General features: G+C 39.3%; 1 protein-coding gene and 1 non-coding gene across 3 annotated transcripts; both read left to right on the top strand.

Moving 5' to 3' along the window:
• Positions 1-700: 700 nt before the first annotated feature.
• On the top strand, positions 701-17,158 carry LOC120067091 (copper ion binding / methyltransferase). 2 transcript variants are annotated; one of them, XM_039018491.2, is made up of 12 exons: positions 701-925; positions 1,032-1,297; positions 1,487-1,560; positions 1,671-1,765; positions 2,374-2,471; positions 2,683-2,766; positions 3,109-3,189; positions 3,274-3,357; positions 3,494-3,589; positions 16,022-16,101; positions 16,330-16,418; positions 16,571-17,158. In XM_039018491.2, the coding sequence occupies exons 1-12, from the start codon at positions 793-795 to the stop codon at positions 16,909-16,911; spliced, it is 1,521 nt and encodes a 506-aa protein (XP_038874419.2). In that variant the 5' UTR covers positions 701-792; the 3' UTR covers positions 16,912-17,158. The 2 variants fall into 2 exon arrangements, with proteins under 2 accessions (XP_038874419.2, XP_038874420.2); XM_039018492.2 differs by having other exon boundaries at positions 718-925; positions 1,487-1,567.
• LOC150031700 (small nucleolar RNA R71) lies at positions 12,609-12,714 on the top strand. Its single transcript, XR_016525632.1, has one exon. It is a non-coding gene; the product is annotated as a small nucleolar RNA R71 (small nucleolar RNA).
• Positions 17,159-17,354: the final 196 nt, after the last annotated feature.

Genomic DNA, 17,354 nt, shown 5'->3' with positions numbered 1-17,354 from the left:
GGGTTTTAATAAATACCACCAAACTCAATAACTCATACCAATTTATCAAACACCTCCTAAGTTACTACATAACAAAGACTGACACCTGACTTTAATATAACTTTTCATGATAATGATTAAATTACTACCTATTTTAAAACAAAAAAATTTACTAAATTGTTATTTGTGAAAGTTTCATGATTAAATTATTACAAAATTAAAAGTAGATAGACTAAAATTGTACGTACCAATGTTGAAAACCTATCCATTTGATATGTTTTGATTTTTGAAATTGCACTTGTTTTTCTCACAATTTCTTTACCATGGTTGTACTATACGGGTGATATTTGAATTATTAGTCAAATTTTAGAAAGAAAAAACAAAATTGTAAAATTATGGTCTACTCGATACTTATTTGGTAAATTAAGTCTATAAACACTAATTTTATTTATAAGTTTTTTTTTTTTTTTAATTTCTACCTTCTAAGTAAATCATTGTTACGAATTTAAAGTATAAGAATTAAATTGTTACATACTAGTGTTCATAGACTAAATTCTTATAAAACTGAAAATATAGAGATTAAATCGTAACAAATAAAAGTCTAGTTACTTAAACGTTACTTTCATGAAAGTTTATAAACGAAAAATATTTATTTATTTAATTATTATTATTATTTTTTTTTTGCTATAACTCAGTCTATTTTATTATTTGTTCTTAAAAGAAAATCGTTGTCGATTGGACTATAAAACCCTAAAACTAAAACCCACGAATTCGGTAAAATCTTCGTTGCTGCTCAGACCGTCGTGATCGACGATGGCGTCTCTACTGCAAGAAACATCCCAAAGAGTTCTCACACCGGAGATTCTACGCTCCGCCGCCAAACAATCACAGCGTTGTCTTGTCGTCCCAGTCCGCCTCCGCCGTGCCATAAAGAAGTACCTTCGAGGTTACACTTCTCCTATTCGTTTCTTCTTCGGAGCTCTCTGCGAGTATGTTTCTTTATTTGTATTGCTCTTTGTTCCTGATTCTCTGGCGTTGTCTGTGCATTCCAGAACAAGAAGTGCCACATTTGAAGAGGAAGGTGCTGAGGCTGTCTGAATCATTCAGTGGCATCAAGGATGTTAATCTGCAGCTGGCAGCAACCACTTCAAAGGAATTTGTTGAAGATCCTCTGAAATCCGTTGAGCAATCCAAGCGCTGGAAGATTAAGAGCTGTTATGGTGATATTGGCTTTCAGTACACAGACGACGAGACCATTGCTTACGTCGCCTCCCGTATGCCTGCTGTTTTCTCTGCGTGCTACAGAGTTCTTAACGAGGTACAATAGGTCTCTGCTTACTTACTAATTGATTTACCTAAATTATATATCTGTCTTCAGAAAATCGAGAAATGAATTGGAATTGCTAGAGATAAAACAGCTTAATTTGTAGGATATGAGTACACAATTGAATATGATTGGGAATGATTTTCTGATAACTTTTTTTTTCTTTACATGTTATGCCCTTAGGTTCGTAGAAGAATACCGGATTTCTCTCCATCTAATGTATTGGATTTTGGTGCTGGGACTGGTTCAGGTTTTTGGTAAAAAGTGATATGCTGGATTTCACAGGCTACTTTATTCATTTGTTGGATGTAGAATGCATGGACTGTCATAGTAGCTGATTACAGTGTGATCTAATTCAATTTTCTAGGGCTCTGCGAGAGGTCTGGCCTGATTCTATAAAGAAAGTTAATATAGTAGAACCATCACAATCAATGCAACGTGCTGGGCGGAGTTTGATACAAGGTATTGAAGAATTGTCAATTTTCATGCTGCAAATTGTAATTTTGTATTGGTAATACTGAGTGAAATTAAGTTAACATTTGTGAAAAACCAAATTTTATTTCTATTAGATCAATTGAAAAGCTGTCTTTTAGAAGTTGTTGGGATTCCTCTTCCCGGCCCTTAGGCTGTTTCTGCATTTTGTCAGTAATATACTCAGGTTTCTCATATAAAAAAGAAAATTCTGTTAGATAAATGATAATCAGAAAATAAATTATGTGGGATAACATTGTTAAAATTATATAAAAAAAAACTACATTATTAAAATTAGTTGGTTACAAAGGCCATGAGGTATAACAAAGGACTTAAAGAGAACGAATTCAAGCCATGATAGCTATAGGATTTAATATCTTATGAGTTTTCTTAACAACCAAATGTAGTGGGGTGAGACAGTTGTCTCCTGAAAATAGTCAAGATGTGTGCAGTTGGTTTGAACATTCTCGGATATTAAAAGAAATAAAATTAGCTGGCTACCATGGAAAGATAATGCATATTCAGTCCTTGTTGTAGCAGACTTGTTTTAGTACCCTACTCATAAATACATCAAAATTTACTCGCTGCATTTGTTTTAGGCCTAAAGAACTTGCCACTTATTCATGGTTACGACAGCATTCAGGCACTCAACAAAGATATTAGTAAGTCAGAGAGAGAACATGACCTTGTGATTGCTGTAAGTAATTCTTTTGAAATACTTTACCAGTATGTTTTGGAACATTATTTTGCAAGAAGCTCTCCTGGCTCCTGGCTTCTATCTTTTCTTCTTTTCCCTTTTCTTTCATTTATATCTCTGAAACCACTGCAAGTATGAAAAATTTCTGGTAACTTAGCTGAATAGATCAGACTACTAATTGATGTTTCATCTTATATGCTGTGGGATCAAGTCTTATGTACTTGGAGAGATACCGTCATTGAAGGACAGGGTAACCATTGTACGCCAGCTTTGGAGTCTTACAAAAGATGTTCTGGTAAAAAATTTATCTTTGGCCATCATACCAACTTTTTTATGATATTTGTTGTGGTCCCCTTATAATATGACTGCATAATTAATCTATAAGTAACAAAAGAATAAAAAATAAAAAATTCTGGTGATTGTTTTCTGGCCATACATATTGCAACCATGAGATGCACAAATTTTTTCCCCCTGCAACTTTATTTCTTGCAAGGTTCTGTTTTGGCCGCCTTTGCCTATCTTAAGCGTAACTTTTCTTCTGTTTTGGTATTTGGTGTCTTAAATGTATTTCTTTTGGGATAAGAGTCTAATGTGTAATTTTTCTTCACGTAATTCATGAAATATGAATGTGATTTAGGTTTTGGTTGAACCTGGGACACCACATGGATCGAATATCATATCTCAAATGCGATCACATATATTGTGGATGGAAAAAAGAGTAAGTTGATATTTTTATTGCATCTGTTTGACGGTGGATATTTTTTTCCCAGCAATAATGCTCGTTTTTTCTCGTGATGTATAGAAATGGCACAAATATGAAAACAAGAAAAATATAGCTTCTAAGGACTTGGTAACTCAAACGTGTGGTGCTTATGTAGTTGCTCCTGTGAGTATAACAGTTCTTGTTTTTGTAATTTTGAAATACTCCACCCCTACATACCCTTTCTGATTTATGTATACTTTTTTTTCCCATTGTGCTAATCAGCCCAATACTATGTGCTTCCATCTATCTTTCTAATCAGTGCCCTCATGATGGAAAATGTCCATTAGAGAATTCTGGAAAGTATTGCCATTTTGTTCAGCGGTTGGAAAGGACATCTACACAACGAGCTTATAAGGTACTACTTCTTAGCATACAATTCCCTATACCCTAAGCATTCATGTCGTTAGCTGTATGTTATCTTCAAATTGATGGGAAATTGGAAGGCAGATACTTTACATCCAGACTATTATACTAATGATTCTTACCAGTTATTTAGTTTCTTCCTTCCTATAGTTCTATTTTAGAGTTATTCATATCAATTCCTGCCATATCTGCATCTTTTATTCCTAGTCTGTAAGATTGATATTTCTTCATTTTTTAAAAAGGAGTTGCAATTTTCATGTGTTCAATCTCTTTGTTGTGTTTCTGACCGGTAATTTGTCCTCGTGTTTTTGGATCCTGCACTCACCTCTTATTGTTGAATTTGACTCTATTGCAGTGCTTGACTGAAATCCTTTCAGGATGTTGGTTTTTTGCTAGAGGCTCAAAATACTCTGAGATATACCACTCGGTGTTATATCTTTATGATAGAATGCCTAATAATCATTTAAAAGGGCAGAAAGGATATATAAAATTTACTTTGTTATGTCTTGTATGCTTAATTATGATTGTGATGAAACCAGCTTTGATTGTCCCTGCCAGTGAAAATGTGAAAGAGCGATTGTTGTTGACGGGAGAGATGGCAGCCGCAAGAAAGCTCTCAACTAAGATAAAGCACATTTACGATCACTGGAGAGGAAAGCATTTTCGTTTGGCTAATTGACTCTTTGAGGAAGTGCTGCAAGCCCCCAAGCCCCAGAAGTTCTTTAGAAAATCCTTTTGCAATGGAGGATTTATTTGGATCCAGAAAACAACAAATAAAAGAGGAAGCTTTTTGGAGATAACAAAAGTTCTGAACTTGGGGAAAAAAGGTAACCTTGTTATTCCTTCTGGAGGGGACTTTAAAGGATGGGGATGCTTCATAAACTTGTTAATTGACTTTTTGAACGGAAAGGAGAATACGAGACTCTTATCGTACGTTCGCCTAAGTGCTCAGAGGTCCAGTCCCATCGTCGCACCACCCATTTTCAGGCTGTTTGCTCTCTACTCCCGCAAACAACAACCACAGAAGTGTGGACAGAAAGGAGATTAGACACATTTGTTGGGAAGACACCCTGGTAGTCAACAAACATGATTTCCACGACGATGGGAGCAGAGTCTTGGATGTCCTTTAGATGCAGACACAATGCTCCTTTATCATTAATCCTTTTCATCCCGATAAAGCCCTCCTTAAATGCCCTAACCCAGATATGGCGAGGCTTCTCATGATGAACAAAGGATGAGCTACTTATAGGCCATTGACGCAGAAAATGGAGAGATGGGATGTGGAAAAACACAGAAGAACTCGAAGTGCCTTCTCATGGAGGATGGATCAAGCTCAGATTATTCCTCTGCATTTATGGAACAAAAGGGTGTTGAAGGTGGTTTGGTGGTTTTATTGACTTTGTTGATGAGAACTCAAGTGTCATTGATTGCTTGAAAGTTGCCATTAAAGTCAAAGGAAACTATTGTGGTTTTATCTCTGCTGAAATTGAGCTCATAAATGGATCTGAAACTTTTCTTGTGCAGGTGATAACTTTTCAGGATGTCGACCTTCTCATCAACATAGTTGCCAGAATCCATGGCTCCTTCTCATTAGATCAAGCTGAACGGTTCTACAAGGGACCCGAAGGTTTGGATCCGAACACAATTGACATCTGGTGCGTGGAAAGGTCTGAGGCGCGTTCGACGGTCGATGTGACAATGGCTGGTCAAGTTTGTTGTAGGGTGAAGCTATAGTGTCCAAAAAGCCAGAATTTTCTCCAAGACGGAGCAGAATCACATAGTGAAGGGGGTCGTTCAAATTTGGCTCCTAAAGACTTAAAAGTGGGCCTGGGCCTTGGTGCAAGTCAGGTTGATGCTAAAAGGAAAGGGAAGGTCCACATTCTGATCGATGACTCAAGGCCTAGTAAAATAACAGTTCGAGAGGGCATTATGATTTGTTAGAATGTCAATCTCTCACTGCCTGGTAAGAGTAGAAAGGCAACCCATCTTTCTGAGCCCGATAAAAATAAAAGCTCAAATACTAAAGTGAAGCCTAGTGGAATCAGGTTTGCTGAAAAGAAGGAAATCCATACCTTTTTCAGGAAAGGGATCATTTGTTCAACGAGCAAAGGAGAGGTTTCCTCTCCAAAGCTTCAGAGCCCCAATGGCACCGACTACGACCTCGAGTGCTCTTCATACATCACGCTCTCAAGCCCTGGTAGTATGATATCAGAAAATCCTTTTGTCTCTATTGAAGAGGACAAGTTGGATACTCCTTTAGATTTTCAGAATGTTTTTCACGAAGAGCCCGATTTGAGAAATGAGATTGGGGTGCAGAAACTAGTCAAGGTTTGTAATACCTCTCCTCTTTAGACTACTCTTGATGATACAACAAGCGTGGAAAGTGGAACAGAGCTTGAGCCTATAGCCTTCTCTCAAAATTCATTTCCTCTGACTAAGGAATTAGTTGAAACTTTGTTAAAACATAACCTGTGCATTCGCGCCATATCGCGAAAAGGAAGAATGCAAAGGAAGGGTAGGGCCTCAAACAATAAGCTTACCAGAGAAGTGAAAGCTTTAATTAGTAGTTGGGAGAAGGAAGCGTTAGTAGATAAAGCTAGTACTTCACAGGGCCCCGATGTTTCTCCATGTTAGTTTTATCCTGGAATTTAAGGGGTCTGAATGCTCACTCCAAAAGAGTTATGGTCAAAGACTTGTTGAAATACAACCTGGACGTGGTTATTCTTCAAGAGTCCAAAATTAGTGATGTCGACAAAAAGATGGTGAAATCGGTTTGGAGCAATTGTCACGTTGGCTGGGTGGCTTTAGATGCGGTTGGCTCCTCGGGGAGGAATCTTAATCATGTGGAAAGAGGACTTTGTTTTGGTGGTTGACTTTGTTCAAGGTCAGTTCTCTCTCTCAATTCTTTGTAGAATCAAAAATTGATTTTTATGGCTGGATCACAGGTGTCTATGGTTCCTCTTCCTACAAAAATAGAGACAAGTTCTAGTAGGAGTTATACGATTTGTATGGGCTTTTGCAGTATTTTCTTGTGTGTTGGGGGAGACTTCAATGTGGTAAGATGGATATATGAAAAGAGCTCTGGAGGCCATGCCACAATAGAGACGAGTTTTGGTAGACTTCAATGTGGTAAGATGCATATCCCCCTGGATTGGTTCTTTCTCTTGGTTAAGATAGGGTATTAGACCGGTGGCTTCCAAGATTGACCGTTTCCTCCTCTCGAAACCATGGGTTGATCTCTTTAGAGAAGTCAAAGCTGATAGGTTCCTGCGCACGACGTCTGACCACCTCCCTATCTTATTGTCTTTAGGTGCGCAGTCTTGGGGCCTAACTCCTTTTAGATTTGAGAATGTTCGGCTTAATCATCATGCGTTTCTTTCAAACCTCGAAAATTGGTGGGGTGATTTTAATGGTGAAGGTTGGTCCATTTATGTCTTTATGGAGAAGCTGAAACTTTTGAAAGGTACTTTAAAAGACTGGAATAAGGATGGTTTTGGCAATATATTTTCTCAAAAGAAAACTATTCTTGAGAAGATCAGCTCCTTTGACTCTTTGGAGAAGGGTGGCTCCCTTATCGAAGATGTTCTCAGGGAAAGAGAGGAATGTAAAGGTGCTCTTCTTGAGTTAATCATCAAAGAATAGAGATTATGGGCGCAAAAAAGCAAAATTTAGTGGCTTAGGAAGGGGAAGGAAAACTCTAGCCTTTTCAACATATGGGTCTTTGCTTGCAAAAGCAAGAATCTTATTTCAGTCCTAGAAAGTAGTGATGGGCTGGTGTTCACGAGTACTGATGAGATTGTGGTTGCAATCCTTGCTTTCTTCTCAAATCTTTACGGCAACAAAATCTTTCAACCTTTCACCTTTGATAGCCTTATTTGGAAGACTCTAAACATTCAGGACTCTTTATCCTTGGAAGCCCCGTTTGCCGAAAAAGAGTTTCGAGAGGCCATTTTTAATCTGAGGGTTCTTATATCTCCAAGCTCGGATGGTATGACAGGGGAATTTTATAAAAAATCTTGGAACATTTTGAAATCCAACTTAGTAGGCATGTTCCAAGATTTTTTTTTTTTTTTTTTTTTTTTTAAAATGGTACTATTAACAAGCGTTGCAATGGAACTTACATTTGTCTTATTCCAAATAAGAAAAAGGCCTCCTGGGTAAATGCTTTCAGACCGATCAGTTTGGTTACCTCCGTCTATAAGTTCATTTCTAAGATGCTTGCTACAAGGCTTAAGAAAGTGCTCTCCTCCATTATGTAGGAGTCTTAAGCGGCCTTTGTGGAGGGGATGCAGATTCTCGATGCTATTCTTACAACTTTCGAATCCTTAGAGGAGTGGTAAGTGATTGGGAACAGAGGTGCCCTTTTGAAACTTGACCTAGAGAAGGCTCATGACAAGGTTGATTGGGCTTTCCTCGACATGATTCTGAAACTTCAGGGGTTTGGCAGGAGATGGAGGAGGTGGATTTGGGGCTGTCTTTCTACGACCAACTTTTCTATTATTGTTATTTTCTTTTTAATGGAAACAAACTTTTCATTGATATAATGAAAAAAGACTAATGCTCCAGATACAAAGTTCGAAATTCAAACAATACAAAATAATAATAAGCATAATAATCTGGAGGATTAAATAATAATAAGCATAATAATGGTAATTTCTATTATTATTAATGGAAGACCTCATGGTAAAATTCTGGCTAAAAGGGGCTTCCATCAAGGAGACCCTCTTGCTCCTTTTATTTTCACGGTTGTAGGGGATGATTGTTTCAAAAATTTTGCCTAGAGAGGATATGCCTTATTTGCAAAATGGAAGACCTGTTGATATGGGTTTCAATAATCCATTAGGAGTCCCCTCACGAATGAATGTAGGACAGATATTTGAGTGCTCACTCGGGTTAGCAGGGTGTTTGCTAGATAGACATTATCGAATAGTACCTTTTGATGAGAGATGTGAACAAGAGGCTTCTAGAAAACTAGTCTTTTCTGAATTTTATTCAGCTAGTAAGCAAACAGCGAGTCCATGGGTAGTGTATAAAAGGCTTCTCTTTTAAAAACTTGAATGTTGAGTTAACGCATCTACAGTTTACAGACGACACTTTTCTCTTTTGCTTGTGGGAAGATGGCAACCTTGAGGCGCGGTTTGTCATTAACTTGTTTCTATTGGGTTCAAGGCTGTCCCTTAATACGGCTAAAACCTCCTTAATCAGTATTAACCTTGATAGGGAGGAGGTGACTCATTATGCTACTAACTTCGGCTGCTGAGTTGAGACTCTCCTCTTCACTTATTTGGGCTTCTCTATTGGTGGGATTCATAGTGCGAAGGAAGTATGGAGAAATCTTGAGGAGAGGTTTAAGTCGAAATTGGACAAATGGAGAGGAATCTCTCTCTCGAAAGGCAGTAGGTTGACTTTGGCTCAATTGGTTCTCAACAGTCTCCCCTGTTATTTCTTCTCCCTTATGTAGGCTCCGGTCAAAGTTATAAATAACTTGGAAAAGATCATTAGAGACTTTGTGTGGAATGGAGGTCCTTGTAACCCTACTTCTCACCTTGTCAACTGGAACTCTATCTCACTCCCTACTATTTATGGTGGATTTGGTATTGGGTCTCTTCGTCAAGAAAACATTGCTTCTCATGAAATGTCTCTTGTTTTTTTTGTCATAGAGAGGATGGTCTTTGGAGGCGCATTATTGTGGCTATCTATGGTTTGGATCCTTTGGGCTGGATCACAAGAAAGCCTAAAAGAGGAAGAAATTTGATATTGTGGACGAGAATCTTTAAACATAATGATTTGCTTTTCAACTTTACAGTTTTCATTTTGGTTGATGGGAGAGCTATTCAGTTCTGGAAGGACAGTTGGTGTGTTGATTGTTCGTTGAATTCGTGATGCGAGCTTAGGAGTGTATTGTATAAAGTTATTGGAAAAATAAGTGCAAATGTGAATGATGTGTTGATGCGTTAGTGATGTGCAACAGGACGCATGACACTCCTTTCTAGGCGTTCAAGTTTTCCTAAATCAGATCCAAGTGTAAATCCAACTCAGGTTCCTGGTAAGTCCAGGGTCGAACTCAGGGATTCAGATTAAAGCTAACGTAGAGCTTGCATTGTAGTCAACACATACTTCAGTGTTTCAAATGCATCGCGACAGTCATCATTGAATTCGTAAGGCCGGTTCGCTTCTAATAATGCGCTCAGAGGTCGCGCAATTTGAGGAACTCCTTTTACGAACCTTCGGTAGAAGCCTGTGTGTCCTAGAAAACTTCGTAAAGTTTTTACATTTGATGGCGGAGGAAGTTTAGCTATGACATCTACTTTGGTCTCATCAACTTCCAATCCGGCTTTAGAGACCTTGTGGCCCAAAACAATGCATTCAGTCACCATAAAGTGACATTTTTCCCAATTTAACACAAGATTTGTTTCCTTGCATCGAGCGAGGACGGCCTTCAGGTTGTCTAAGCACGATTGAAATGAGTCTCCAAAAACTGAAAAATCAACGGTCTCTTCCAAGAAGTCAAGAGAAAATTGCCATCATGCATCTTTGGAACGTTCCAAGTGCATTGCATTGTCCAAAAGGCATGCGTCTGAACGTGAACGTTCCAAAGGGGCAAGTGAATGTCGTCTTTTCCTGATCTTCTGGGTCGATTAAAATTTGGTTGTAGCCGGAGTATCCATCTAGAAAACAATAAAATTCTTTTCCAGCCAGTCGGTCAAGCATCTGGTCAATTAAGGGAAGAGGGAAGTGGTCCTTCTTGGTTGCCGCATTGAGTTCCCTATAGTCCATGCAGATGCGCCAACTCGTGACAATCCTTGAAGGGATGAGCTCGTGTTACTGTTGACCATCACTGTTGTACCTCCCTTTTTAGGGACGCATTGAACTGGGCTTACCCAGCTGCTATCGGATATAGGGTAGATTACTCCTGCGTCCAACCACTTTATGATCTCTTTCTTGACTACTTCCTTCATTATGGGATTTAGCCTACGTTGAGGCTCAATTGATCCAGTCTTCCCCTCTTCTAGCCTGATTTTGTGCATGCAGTAAGATGGGGTGATGCCACGGATGTCAGCCAGCGTCCATCCTATTGCCCGCATGTGTTTTTACAACATCTGCAAAAGAGAATATTCGTTAGGCTCGGAAAGATTTGCTGAAATAATTATAGGTAAGGTGTTGATTGATCCAAGAAAAGCATATTTAAGGTGGTTAGGTAAAGGTTTCAGTTCTAATTCTGGTGGTTCTTCCAATGATGGACGCGTTGGCTTCGTCTGCCGCTCACTCAGACTTGGCAGCTCGAGTTTCTTCATGTTTTCTTCCAACGCAAGGACCTCACAAACTTGGGTCGCTTCTTCTTCAGGCATCTCTATTTTGTTAAGTTGACATTCCCCATTATCTGGGAACTTTAATGCATTTAACACATTAAATTTCACTTCTTGATTGTCTACATGCATGGTCAATTCTCCCTTGTGCACGTCTATTAATACTTTCCCAGTGGCGAGAAAGGGTCGTCCAAGAATGATTGGTACATCCCTGTCTCCTTCATAATCAAGGATGATGAAATCCGTTGGGAATATGAATTTGTCAACTTTCACCAAAACATCCTCAATCTTTCCTTCAGAATATGTGATCGTCCTATCAGCGAGTTGAAGCATTACAGAAGTGGGCTGAGCTTCACCAATTCCCAATTTCTTGAAAATTGAGAGTGGCATGAGGTTGATGCTTGCTCCCAGATCACACAATGCATGTTCTACGTCCAGCCTTCCGATTGAGCACGGGACTGTGAAGCTTCCCGGGTCCTTCTGTTTCTTGGGTAATCTGTTGCTGACAAACGCATTGCACTCCTGCGTTAGAGCAATTACTTCCGTCTCGTTGATTCTCCTCTTCTTTGTCAGAATATCCTTCAAGGATTTGACGTACTTCGGCATTTGTTCTAAGGCTTCTACAAATGGAATATTAATGTGCAATTGCCTCAGAAGTTCAAGAAAACGCTTAAATTGCTGCTCATCATTCTTCATCAAGCGTCTAGGAAATGGTGCGTTCAGCTGCACCGCATGTTCTCCCGCGTTAGACGTGCTTGGCTTCGAATGGCTTGTGGATTTGGCGTCCGTTCTTGATCTTCTAATGCCGTCGGGCGTGTGTTGAGCTCTTTTGAAGGATTGTTGGTCCTTGGGTTCGTGGTTCTTTCTACAAGAGGTTTGCCACTTCGCAATGTCATCGCATGACATTGCTCTTTTCCTCCGTTATTTCCTGGGGTTTCCGTGTTGTTGGGCAAGGCTCCTGGCTGCCGATCCTTCAACTCACTGGCAATCTGCCCCACCTATATCTCTAGATTTCTGATGGATGACGCTTGGCTTTTTAGCAATGCGTCATTCTGGGCAATATATTCCTTTAAGAGGTTTTCAAGTGGAGACGTTGAACTCGACGCATGACTTCCTCTATTAAAGGATTGTTGGTGCAATTGCTGCGGGAATCCAAGCGGTGGTCCTTGCCTTTGCTACTGATTTACCCCTGGTTGGTGTTGCTCCTGTTGATAACCTCCCCATGAGAAATTTGAATGGTTCCTCCATCTGAGATTATAGGTGTTTGAGAATGGGTTATTTTTAATAAAGCATACCGATTGCGGATTTTGTGGGTAATCAGTGTAGGAATGAGGATCTCCACAGCCCACACAGCTAACCATGGGTTGTACGAATGTTTCCACCTGATTTACCTTTTGTGTGTGTGATGCGTTCCCCAGTGACATATTCTGCAAAAGGTTTGTCATTGTAGCCACTTGTGCAGAGAGCGTGGCTATTGCGTTAGAATCAATAGAATTCACATTTTGAGATCGTCTCCTCCTATCTGCTCTTACGTCGTAAGTGTCATCTACCCATTCCATATTACGCTTGGCTATGCAGTCCAGTATTTCCTTAGCTTCATTATAAGATTTGTCCATGATACCGCCAGCTGCAGCTGCGTTGGCTGCCATTTGAGATGCTCTGTTTAATCCGCCATAAAAAGTCTTCGTCTGGATGGTTAATGGTAATCCGTGATTAGGGAAATTCTTGACTAATCCTTTAAAGCACTCCCATGCGGCACTCAAGGTTTCAAAATTTTCTTGCTCGAAGTTCATTATCTCTCTCCGCCTCTTTGCGTTTCTGGTGGGAGGGAAATATTTCTGCATGAATTTCTCCACCAACTTTTCCCAGGTCGTGATCTCCCCAGGTTCCAAAGAACTAACCTATTGCTTTGCGTCGTCACGCACAGAATATGGGAATAAAGATAGCCTGATAGCTTCTGGAGTGATCCCAGGAATCACAAACGAGTTGCACGTCTCCAGGAAACGATTCATGTGGGCGTGAGGGTCTTTTCCTCGAGCACCCCCAAATTGTCCAACTGTTTGAAGCATTTGTAACATCACAGATTTCATCTCAAATCTTGTCCCATCTGGTGTTGGATATATGATCCTTGGTGAGAAATCATACAGCACAGGAGACGCATACTCCCGCATGGGACGCGCACTATTGTTTGCCATTATGATAGGATTTTGCGAAGCGTGGGCTAGCTGTTGAGCTAAGTTATGATTCGCTTGTTCGTCCGCCATTTGTTGTTGCTTGGTTTGCTGTTTGAGTAGTTGTTGCCTTAACCTGCGGCGACGATTAGATCAATTTCTTCATCAGAAGGTCCTTTCAACTTCGAGGTCGTATACGAGTTCAGGAGTGCTTCCCTGCTCATAAACATTTACAAGCCTCGGCTTAGCTCGTAATACTCCTTCAGTTGTAGTTTTCCTACAAAAGATACAAGCAAAATTTCTGGTTAGTTTTGTTGCTGAATCCCCGGCAACGGCGTCAAAAACTTGTTCGTTGAATTCGTGATGCGAGCTTAGGAGTGTATTGTATAAAGTAATTGGAAAAATAAGTGCAAATGTGAATGATGCTTTAGTGATGTGCAACGGGACGCATGACACTCCTCTCTAGGCATTCAAGTTTTCCTAAATCAGATCCAAGTGTAAATCCAACTCAGGTTCCTGGTGAGTCCAGGGTCGAACTCAGGGATTCAGATTAAAGCTAACGCAGAGCTTGCGTTGTAACTGTTGTAGAAATTTCCTAAGTGAATGCAAAAATGAGTTATTTACACTAAGTTGCTATGTGCGTGCAAGAAGATACAAAAGGGTCAAGTAGAAAACAAAGGGTCGTGTGAAAATGGAGTTTAGTGCAGGGGATATGCGTCGATCTAAGTTGGATGTACACGAACAAGAATATGATGCGGATGAGATGACTTGCTTATCTCTGTTTATGCGTAAGATTTCTATTTAGCACTTCTCAATGCGAATGTCATACAATACCCTATCTCTAGGATGTATGCGTTAGTCACAGGATGCAATAAAACACTAGTGCGTCTATCTCTAGATGTACCAAGCGTTTCTAACTTAATGCTGGTTTGCTTATTCTCTCGAATAATTCAAGCTGAAGTGGCTTTAACCAAGTGTTTTAGTTGGCTTAAGCTTTTAGAAATGGATTTTACATGAAGTTATAGCTGCATCTAGCATAAAACAAGAAATAAACAGTGGCGAAGTGAAGTAGATCAAATATGTGAATTCATAAAGAAACTAATTGTCTTTACAAGATCAATACTCAATCAAATGAGATGAAGAAAATGATAATTCATATGAAATGAAAGGAGTCAAGCCGCAGAGTACAATCTCTTGTTCTCTTTGGCGCAATTCTAATTCGTGTACAACCAGCTTGTAGAAGAAATGGAAGATAATTCTCTCTCGAGCTCAGCTTTCTCCACTCCTTGATCGACGGTGGTGGTTTTCTTCCCTCTTGTGTTCCTCTCGTCACCGCAGCACAGCTCTAAGTCTCAAAATTTCAGAATTATACAATGAACTAAGATCTCTTCATCTGGTGGGATTTCTTCTATTTATAGGCGTCGTTCTTCACCAACTTGATGATGGGGCAACATTAAATTCCATACCTTGGTCAGCCGCCTGACACTCGGATGCTTTTCAGACTCTGCCAGCTGTAGATGCCTATGCTTGCAAGTGGTGATTTGACACAAACAGCCTGAATCAATGAATCTCCTTGCGTTGAATCCCTCCGACGCATGCCCATGCGTTTGACATTGCCTGCGACACTTAGAATCTTTGTTGAAATCCTGCAATATTATGCGTTAGCGCCGCAGTATTTTAGCAATAAACACTCTTTTGCATGAGTTTGATAGTGTTCGAGTAATTCCATGTGTTTTCTCTAAGAATGATGAGATTTTATCATTAAAGACCCTAATGGTTCCAACTTTTGAGTCACAATAACTTGTATTTCTACAAGTTATCATTGATATACCCCTGGCTTAGAAATTCCCCAACATCTTCTCCCACTCCCTGAGGAAGGATGTCGTTGTGGCGGATTGTTGAAACTCTACCAGTCAGTCGTGGACTTTGGGCCTTAGGAGGAACCTCTTTGATGGAGAGATCGGTGACATGGTTGCTATTCTGGAAATTTTGAACTCTTGGCTCCTCAAAATGGTCGTGATAGCCTTAAGTGGAACTTTGAAAATTCACTACAAAGGCCACCTTCTTTTTGAACATCACGAAGAGTACCTCTTCACTTTTCCTTTGGTGAGAACTGTTTGGAAGCCTAAAATTTCAAAAAAGGTGAAGTTCTTCCTTTGTCTCTTGCTTTTAGAAGCCTTAATACTCATGACAAACTTCAAAAGAAGTTCATTCCTCTCTCAGTCCTATCTGGTGTCTCTGTATGAAAAATGGAGAATCCATTGACCACTTGTTTTGCACTATCAGTTTACCTCTAAGGGGTGGTCCCTCCTACTTAGAAACTTTGATCTTGATTGTTACCTCCCTAACAAAATTGGCGATTGGATGGTTGATGGCCTCGAGTGTAGAGCCTTTGGTGCTAGAGGGAAGGTTCTTTGGAGCTGCGATTTTAGATCCCTCTTGTGGTGTATTTGGAAGAAAGGAATAGTAGAACTCTTTGAATATAAGTCTGCTTCTTTTGATTCCTTTTGGACTGATGTTCAGCATAAAGTTTTTTGGTGGTGCACAAACTACACCAAATTCTTTTGTAATTACAGCCTTTCTATGATTTTTAACAATTGGAAGGCTCTTATATACTAGCTCTTTGGGGTACCCTCAACCCCTGCCCTTAGATTGTTCTTTTTCATCTCTATTGAATGAATATATGTTTCTGTTTCTTATCACACACACAAAAAAAAAAGGCTTAATTATGGTTAATATTCAAGAAGTTTCTTAGACTACGTAGATTCATTCAATTCTTTATGTTGAGTTTTTAAGAAAAGAATCCAAAAGAGATTTTGTGGGAAAAGTGATTTTCATATCTTTTTCATTGTAGATCTTGAATGTTCTTCGCCCTCAGTGTTTAATAAAATTTAAGGATCCGCGATGCCCTTGCTTATTATCTTTTACCTTTTATTTAATGTGTAGCATTGCAAGGGTGAATCTTTAAGAGGCTTTGAGGATGAGAAATTTTCTTTCGTTGCTTTCAGGCGTGGACAACGTCCTCGGTGAGTTAATTTTATTTTCTGTTTTCAAAATCTCGAACTTCTGAGGTTCAGCTCTCTTAAGAAAATAGGATCGTTCAAATGGTATTATGTTGATTGTTAGCCGTTTGTTTGTGTATATTTATAATTTCTCCAACCTCATGTCCTTGTCTTGATTTCTATTTGTAGACTCTCAAACCCGTAAACATATTTTCTCTTCCTTTTGTTAAAATTTCACTTTTATTTATCCAGGGAACCGTGGCCTCTCGACGGCATGACATTTGAGACGCTAAAGGAACAGCATGCTAAAAGAAATCCAGAAGATCTAGAGATTGACTATGGTGAACGTTAAATAAATATAATAGAATATATCCTTCGTTTCTCTTTTAACCAGCCAATAAACAAAATGACAACTGAAATCTTTAAACTGATCTCCGTTACTTAGAATTTCAATTAAAATGTTCAATTGATTATTATCCTTTGACAATGGCAGAGGATCTAATAAAGTTGAACACACAAGTTGTTCCATACCAAGAAGTGGATCCAGTTACATATGATTCTGATGTCATGGAAACTGAAACTCTTGATGGTGATGAAGAACAAGAGGGAGAGAATCAAGGAGATTCACCGCTTGCTGATCTTGGTGGTGGTTGGGGCAGGATTGTATTTTCACCGAGACAAAGGGGTAGGCATATATCGATGGATATCTGTCGATCCACAAAACGGGACGCCTCGGAGGGTTCGTTTGAGCGGGTCGTTGTAACAAAGAGTAAGAACCCTACTTTACATCATCAAGCTCGAAGGTCAATTTGGGGTGATTTATGGCCTTTTTGAATTATGTCTTCATGGTGGGATCACATCCATGCTACTTGAAAATGTGTATAGAGAAGCCTAGAGAGTTGCATTGATTTGGAGAGTCAAACTGATCAAGTCATTGATAATATTTTTGTTTGAGTTCAACGGGGATTCAAATCTCTAACTTCGTGGTCAAGAAGACATCGGTTGAGACCTTTACCTAGATTGGCATTGATGATTCGTTATTGGTATTGATATTTATAATTCATTTATATTTGATATTCAACTTAGTGTGGAACATTGGCCCAGTTTCATTAATGGCGTATGGAGAAAACGGATTTAGGGAACGATGGGGAAGAAGAAACAAGCACAGTGCTACATACGCTCAAAACAGGAACCAAACCTTATTGGAATATTTCTCAAAGTAGTGTGTTTCTTTTCCTGGAAACAGTCTATGCTGGATTATTTCAAGATATTTATTT

This window comes from Benincasa hispida, chromosome 12 (assembly GCF_027475165.1).
Source record: "Benincasa hispida cultivar pf3 chromosome 12, pf3_genome.v1.1, whole genome shotgun sequence".
Classification (NCBI taxonomy): Eukaryota; Viridiplantae; Streptophyta; class Magnoliopsida; order Cucurbitales; family Cucurbitaceae; genus Benincasa; species Benincasa hispida.
The sequence above is the reverse complement of the archived record's forward strand: the minus strand, read 5'-3'. Positions and strand labels throughout refer to the sequence as shown.

Bases quoted from the DNA above. Each gene is read 5' to 3' on its own strand.
- LOC120067091 (XM_039018491.2), top strand. From the start codon at position 793: ATGGCGTCTCTACTGCAAGAAACATCCCAAAGAGTTCTCACACCGGAG. The intron at 3,190-3,273 runs GTAAGTTGATAT...CGTGATGTATAG, and splicing joins TATTGTGGATGGAAAAAAGA to AAATGGCACAAATATGAAAA. The intron at 3,590-16,021 runs GTACTACTTCTT...TTTAATGTGTAG, and splicing joins CTACACAACGAGCTTATAAG to CATTGCAAGGGTGAATCTTT.